General features: G+C 37.7%; 1 protein-coding gene across 1 annotated transcript in view; it reads left to right on the top strand.

The window, feature by feature from the left end:
* The window catches only part of PRIM2 (primase, DNA, polypeptide 2 (58kDa)), a 127602-nt gene that overhangs the window by 73508 nt on the left and 45830 nt on the right, over positions 1-8264 (top strand). The window contains 2 exon segments of the mRNA XM_009333249.1: positions 4828-4900; positions 6018-6203. Coding sequence (XP_009331524.1) covers positions 4828-4900; positions 6018-6203 — 259 coding nt within the window.

Genomic DNA, 8264 nt, shown 5'->3' with positions numbered 1-8264 from the left:
GAATAATTTCAAAGATAGACAAAAAGTGTCATATGTAATCCCATCAAACTACTATAGGACTGTGCCTGTACATGAATTATAAGGAGAAGCTGAGCTGACTTTGTTTAATCTGGTGAAGAGGAGGCTTATGGATGATTAAATAGCAGCCTACAACTGTTTGAAGGACAAACATCATGGCATTGGAATTCTTGATGGTGCCAGAGGATGTAACAAATTACAGTGGTCACATAGAGCAGCTTGGGAGGTTTAGATTGGATATTAGGAAAAATGTCTATGCTAGAATGATAGTGCAGCAGATTGCCCAGAGATGTGGAATCTTGGTTCGTGGAGATTTTTAGGATTCAGCTAGAAAAAGCCATGGCTCACCTGACTAATGTTGGCAGTAGTCCCGCTTAAAGTGAGGTGTGGGACTAAATGGTCTTCTTACATCCTTTACAACCAACATTTATATGATTCTATTAATTTTGTCTTCAAATGATAGTTCATAAAGTTGATACAGAAACCAAGTGTTTTGCAAGACTGGATTTTTTTAATGGATAACACAATACTCATGCAGACATGTTCACCCTCCTTCTCACTTATGCTCATCTCACAAGCAAGTAAAGAAGAATGTACACCTTAATAGATTGGTGTCATTTACTATCGTCAACATCTACATCCTCACTAAATCTCATGATATACTAACACATCTGTGAATAATACAGTATTTATCACCAACCTACAGCTGGTTATTTGAAAGACACAGATCCCATTCTTGGAGACATTGATGTAGTGGAGGTTTCTTCTTGGTCAATGGCACCGCGAATGTATGTATTGATCTTAGGTTGCAAGTTATGTTTAGAAAACTTTCGATAACTAAGATTTTGGATTTTAGAAAAACAGGTTTTGAGTGATTTGAGAGAGACAGGAACTTACATATGAAGGTAAAATAAAACTGGTTTTTAAGTGAAAAGTGAGGACATTGGTGCTTGCATTCCAGTAAACCACAAAAAGAAATTATGAAGAACTATAGATATTTCTAGGTGAGTAAGAAGCTTGATCAGGAAGTAACCTCAGAAGCTATGTGGAATAAAAGAAAGGATGAGTCCAAAACAAGAGCTAAAACTGGAAGCAAAAAAAGGGAGAAGAAAGCGAGGGTGATCACAAGCCTGGTTGGTTTGTGTTGTAATGTGTTTTCAAACCAATAGTAGGAAGCTGTTTGGCAACGTTTAATGACATGAAAAAAGGAGGACCATTGTTCATAGAACAAAGGATAGTCTTAATTTTTTTTTTTCCCAAGGTTGTTGAGATTTTTTTTTTAATAGAAAAGTAGAGAAAATAACGGCAATCAGTGGAGAAAGCAGTGTGATTTTTCTTGTGATGAAATCAAGGGAGCTGGGGAATCTCTTAACATAGAAAATCAGAACACCTGGCACCTAAAATTGCACACTCAAAAGCTCTAGTCCCTTGAGCTCCTTGAGACAGGAATCCAACAGCTTAGCTGCTAAAGGCCACATGACTAGTGCTGGCCTCTTTATGCCCAGCTCCAATCTACCACATGTTCTGGATGCATAAGCATGCTCTTCAGAGCACCACCTTTGAAGGCAGTTTGTAGGGTTCAGCTGTTTGGTGAGTGATGTCAGGTATCAAGAAACTTTGACCTTGCAAAGGTCATATGCTACATTTTAATGTAAAAATAAGGAAACATTTATGAAAAACTTTTCCTGTTTGCTTACCATGCTGAGAATATTTGAGCTTTTGAGAGTCTGAAAAGTAGAATTTCTTCTTCTCTACCTCACCTCCCCGCCCCGGCATTGAGTTTTCTGTCCTTGCAGTAAAGTTTTCTATCAAGTCCAGATGTAATGGTCAGCAAGATTCAGAGAGTATGTCCTCTTTTTAGCGGTAACTTCTGAAGTCTTATTTTGTTCACTTACTGTACAGGAAAACTCTTGTGTCTTCTCTTTGGACCTCCTCTTCCCAGGCCAATCCTTTCTACAGATGCTAGGAAGAAGTGGTTTTCTTTAGCTTAGCAATTTTTTTCAGTATTGGTATGATTCTAATAAATACTATAGGATACAAGCAGATGATCTAAAGTGATTATGGTAGAGCAGCTTAAGAAGTTACCAGCACTCATTCTGGAATGTGATAACTGACTGAATGGTCATTTTCCTAATTGGTTGTTTTACAAAGAAAAAAAAGTTGTTGCCTAAGCAACAGCTGTTTTCTGTTGTTCTATGCTTCGACTGTAATATTTTTGGGACTGTGATTTTTGTTTTGTTTGTAGTTTGCCTAAGAAAAGTGATGCAGATCTGGTTCTACAAGGAGATTTAGATTCTTTAGTAGAATCAGTAGTAGTAGACATACACAGCTCAAATACTTTTAATTATTTATCCATTGTTGTGTAATAGAAAAAAAAATCTATTCAGTACAGTAAGCTCACCTAGTGCCTCCAATGTGTGCCGGAAATAAGAACTAAAGAATGAATGAATGCACGTATAATTAAACAAACTATTTGTACTGTGATAAAATAAACTCTTAGCTATATGCTTTTCACGCTTTACAGCATTGAAATATCACAAAATAATCTGTAGCACCTAGTATCATCATTTAGCTAAATTCCTTTTTTCTGGAGTTAATCTCTATATGCCTTCAAAAGATTTAAGAAATTATCTTTGTAAGTTAGTTGCAAAATCCCTCTTGCACAAAGAAATTTGTTCTTACCCAGACTTTTCAACCTGATTTTTGGACCAATATGCTGTATCCAAAGCCCCTGTTTGCTTTATTGCCTGCTGTACTGTCAACTCTTGAGTTTGGTTGAGTTCTGCTTAAAGCATTGCTCTTGGCCTATTCTGCAGCCCTGCATATATCCTCATTCAAGAAGTCTATATATTTAGAAGTAAAAGCTGGGCATTAGATGCTTGTATTTGATTTGAAATTACTTTGGTGACAATGTCTATGTGACTGTCTCTGCTGTAGTATAGGGTTACCTGAACTTAGCTCAGGTATCAGAATTAGCTTCGTTGCAGTATGAATGAAAGATGAGGCAGCACATGCAAAGTCCTGTGCTATTTTGGCTAGACAGCTACTGTCAGGAGTTAACATGTGTTTGTATGTTAGTACTGCAGTAAAAGCCTTCACAGCTTTTTATTGGTACACTTAAGTAGTTTTTCAGTTTTTACTTTTCCTCTACGGTAGAGGAGGAATCACTAGGTCATAATGATACATCAGGTTTTTTGTCTGTTTGTGTTTTTAAAATACTACACAAGTAGCAAAGTAGAAGAGGTTCTTGATTACTGGAAGAAAGCAAAGGTGAACCCTGCCTTCACAAAGAGTAAGGAGAAGAATCCATGGAACTATAGGCTGGCCAGCCTCATCTCAGTTCCAGACTTATGAAGGACAAGAAGGTGATCATGGGTGGTCAGCATGGATTTGTGAATGGGAAATTTTGCGTGACGAACCTCATAGCTGGTCATTTTATCATAGAAGGCTCAACAGATGGGGGGAAGGCAGTGGATGTTGTTTATCTTGACTTTAGCAAGGTTTTTGACTCTGTTTCTTTTAACATCCTTATCGACAACTGATGAAGTATGGGCTAGGCAAATGGGCAGTGAGGTGGACTGAAAACTGGCTGAAGTGCTGTGCTCAAAGGTTTGTGATCAGAGGCATTAAGACCAGCTGGAGGCCAATCACTAGCGGAGTACCTCAGGGATTGATACTGGGTTCTATATTGTTTAGCTGCTTCTTTAATGTCTGAGGTGATGGGACAGAGTGTGCACTCAGCAAGTCTCAAATGATACAAAACTGGGAGGAATGGTTTACACCAGATGGGTGTGCTGCCTTTCAGGTGGACTTGGACAGCCTGGAGAAATGGGCTGACAGGAACCCTGTGAAGTTCAACAAAGGGAAATACCAAGCTTTGCATCTAAGGAGGAATAACCCCATGTACCACTATAGGCTGAGGGCTGAACAGCTGTGAAACAGGGTTGCAGAAGAGGACCTTGGGGTCCTGGTGGACAGCAAGCTAACTTTGAGTGTACCCTTGAAGCAAAGAAAGCTAACAGTCTCTTGGGTGGCACTAGGAAGAGCACTCCCCAGCAGGTCGAGGGCGGTGATCTTTCCCTTCTACTCAGCCAGGTGAGGCCACATCTGGAGGGCTCTGTCCGATCCTGGGCTCCCCAGTACATATGAGGAGAGGCTGAGAGAGCTGAGACTGTTCAGCGTGGAGGAGATAAATTACAGGAGTGTGAGTGTGTGAATTTTACCGGGACGTATAAATAGATGTCTGATAAGGGGGAGTAAAGAAGACAGGGCGAGACTCTTCTCAGTGGTATCCAGTGATAGGCCAGGAGGCAATGGGCATAAACTGATATACAGGAAATTCCACTTAAACATAAGAAAACACTTTTCTACTGCCAGGGTGGTCAAACACTGGAACAGGTTCCTCAGAAGGTTATGGAGTCTCTGTCCTTGGAGATGCTCAAAACTCAGCTTGACAAGATGCTAAGCAACCTGCTGTAGTTAACTCTGTTTTGAGCAGGGGCTTGGACTAGATGATCTTCAGAGGTCTCTCTCAACCTCAACAGTAGCGTGATCCTATGATCTGAATTCTGAATGACCCTTCACCACTTCTTTCAGGTAAAGGGAGGGAGGGTTTCTTTACCATGTTGACTCTAACGTTGGTTTTATAAATCTTAATTACTTACATAACTGTCAAGTACAGTTTTCTTAGTTTTGCCTGATATAAAATATTTGTGGCCCTTAATTGGTAAAATAATTTCTTTCTAAATTTGTAAAATATTTTTTCTGAACAGTTTTAAATGATGCTGTACTGTTTGCTTTGTTTTTCAGCCATTCTTACGTTGGCCCAGATTACAGCGTGCAAAAGAACACTGGAAAAATTTCTCTAGAACAGATCGATACTGTAAGTCCTCTGTATTTATTGGGTTATATTGTATGCTGATACGTAACATTTTAAATTCAATTACTGTATGTACAGACAACATATAAAGGCTTTATCTTTTTTTGATTCATATTTGCTTTGTAACTCTTGAGAATTACTTGTGATTGTGATAAAGTTTAAAATGGAGCAGAATTAACTAAAAATGCATCTAATCAGGATTTAGACTGGAGCTATAATGAATTGCTTAATTTGCTGCTTAAGTTTGTGTACTTTCACAAATACCTAACATAATTATAAACAGAGTTTAACAGAATTTTCTCATTTAATAATTTTGCAAGCCATGATGTTTAGTTTATGATTATTGCGTTGCGATATTAGTCTTTTCAATGCTCTTTTTTTGACTTTTGACATACAGAAGAGTTTTTCAAAACAAGGAAGTAAATAAAATGGATTGTAAAACCGCATCAATGGTGCAGAGACAATTAAAAACACATTAAAATTCCTTTATCTGAACTTTAGAAATCATTTGTGTTTTCAGTGTCCATCTTAACCATAACAGTGTTCCTTTGGTAGTGAATTCCGTGGCATAACTCAGATGTTAAAAATAAAAATGCAAAGCCCAAGTAAGCTTGAATGTTACATTTTTTTATCTCTGAGATCTTGCTTTGTAAGAAATAATATTCTTCAGGGGAAAAAACCTGCAGATCAGTTGCGATGGATTTTACTCCTGCTTGTAGTTTTTCAAAGACAGTTAAAAAAAGCCATCCCCTCCTCCAACCCCCCAAAACTCTAACAAAAGTCACCTTGCCATTCCAGAAGGTAAAATAAGGAAGAAGCAAGAAACATTGTAATGGAACTGTGGATATATTTTTCCTGACAGCAATTAAACATGTGTTACTTTGTAGCTGAAGATAGTCTGTTACTACCACCTGTATTACTCTGTTCTTGAGATGGCTATTGGATTTGATGTCTTATGGACATGCTTGTGTTATCATCAGTCCCAAGGTGCTCTGCACATGCGTATCTTTTCTTCCAACCATTGGCATTTTCAAGTGGAACTAATTAATAATCACAATAAGCATATATCCTACAAATTAAATGATCAGTATGCCTTAAACACAATTTTTTCTCTTGACAGCTTTCTGTGAAATCATTCCCTCTTTGCATGCGCCAGTTGCACAAAGCCCTACGTGATAACCATCATCTCCGTCACGGAGGTCGTATGCAGTATGGACTGTTCTTAAAAGGCATCGGCCTGACTCTGGAGCAGGCACTGGAATTTTGGAAGAAAGAATTTATCAGAGGAAAAGTGGATGCAGACAAGGTAATTCAACAAATGAAAAATATCTCAATATGTGAATGTGAGGATGTAGTTAATGTGTACATTGTGCTACATATTTTAATAGATGCTTGTTAAAGTAGATAATTTGGCAAAAGGCACAGTAATGTCTTTTAAAGGTGGGTTTTTTTTCTCTCTTTTCTTATGATTTTATTCATTTTGTTGGTCATTCTTCTGAAGAATGGGGAAAAAGGGCAAGCCACAAAGAGGCTTTTTATAGATGAGGACTAGAAAAATCTTACTTCACCACTAAATCACTAGGAAACCAATGTCCTTTATGAAATACAGGTACTGTGTGACTAAATGAATTCACCAAGCAGGTAAGTGACCACAAACAGTACTATCTGAAAGGCAAGGTTAGCCTTTTTTGCTGGTTAATTAAAAAAAAAAAAATTGAACAGCTGTGTGTGAGGTGAGCTTGCCTTAGCAAATTTACAGTCTAAGAATAAAAGAAGAAACTGGAGGTGAATAAAGATAGAAGAATATGTTCAAGGAAATAGTGAGAAAATGCTGTTCAGTGCAATGGGCAGTACTATGGACACATTAGTCATTGGCCTAATCCTTGCTAATATTTTTGAGAGTATCGTGAGTGAGGAAAGGGTAACATACATGTGCTGTCTCTCTGAGAGCATGAAAAATGTAAGCTAATTTTCAGAGGTTTGTAACCTGCTCCTTACCTTGAACAGCCTAGGTAGAATCAAGCAAGCTTCCTCTCTCGCCCGTCTCTGCCTGGCCTGTGGTATGTGTTAGAGCTGATGTTTCAGACCTTATGTCAGTTTTGTTTAGACTGTAATACCTTGCATTTAATATTGTGAGATCTCAGCTTTCCAGAGTACTGTGAAGTATTTTGGAGTGTTTGGTAGACAAATCTTTTGTTAGCTTAGGTTCTCTGAGACATGGCTATTTATACAAGGTACTGGGCAAAAAGTAATGTTGGCTACAATGAATTATGATACCGATGTCTCTTTCAAGTCCCAGAAGATAGATCAACTGGTCTGCACATCTTTTGGGAAGGGGAAAGGGATTTGAAGGTATGATTTGGATGAGTACCTAAACCTCTGTAAATCTACCTCCTTAAATGGGATATGATCTAAGAGGAGATACTTACTTTGTTAAAAAAGAAATCCAAAATGCATTCCATTACAAAGGTTTCAAGAAAGGGTTTGAAGAGACGTAATAACTTAAATTTTGCAGTTGAGTGCCAACTAATTACTAGTTGAATTCAGGAAAATACAGACTTTTCAGTTGCAATTTCCTGTGCTTAAAGGAAATTGAAAGAACAAAAACAAGCTATCAGAAACAATAACAATGTAAATATATACATTATTTTTTTAAAACAGAAATAATAATTGTGTGAAGAGGTCCGATTCCATCTACTTGTGCTTTGACCCTAGGTGTATGCACATGTATGAAGACATGTATACACCTCGGATCCTATTTTCAATCACTTTCTACTATAGCATCTCTCTTGGTAGGCTCTAGAAATAAACGAAGTTTTATGATCCTGTGTTTAGCTTTGAAAGTTAAAAAGCGTATTTGAATGAAGCAAGGGGTTGTAGTTACTGCATTTTTCACAAGCAGGCTGCTATTTCCATGTAATTTTCATTCTTCTTCTCAAGTTCTAGATAACCAACTTCAGACTGGGGTAAAAAAAAAAGCTGATTTTTCACACCTGTAACTGAAGTCAGTGGCCTGTGGTTTTTCACAGTAAAATGTCATATAATGTTTAATGTCCTGAAAAAATGAAGATTAATACAATTCTTATTGGTACTTTCTTCTTTTGAGATTTTTATTTTCTGACACTCATGCGGTTGTTCCTTTCCTGTAGAGTGGAGATAATGATACTGTTCCGTCTTACTGGAGCATTGTGAAGATACATGCATGATACTTGCTAAAGGCTAAGGTTAATTATTCGTTACTGACTGTTGTATTGCAAAGAGGGAGTGTTCAATTTGCTGCAAATGGTTATGGTTTCAAAACTGAGTTCACATTTGTCTTCAATGGCTGCAACATTTACACCAGTTCTCAATCCTAAGAATTCTTGGC

The sequence above is a fragment of the Pygoscelis adeliae genome, unplaced genomic scaffold (assembly GCF_000699105.1).
Source record: "Pygoscelis adeliae isolate BGI_AS28 unplaced genomic scaffold, ASM69910v1 Scaffold57, whole genome shotgun sequence".
NCBI classification, from domain to species: Eukaryota; Metazoa; Chordata; class Aves; order Sphenisciformes; family Spheniscidae; genus Pygoscelis; species Pygoscelis adeliae.
Note: the sequence above shows the minus strand (reverse complement) of the source record. Positions and strands in the feature narration are given on the sequence as shown.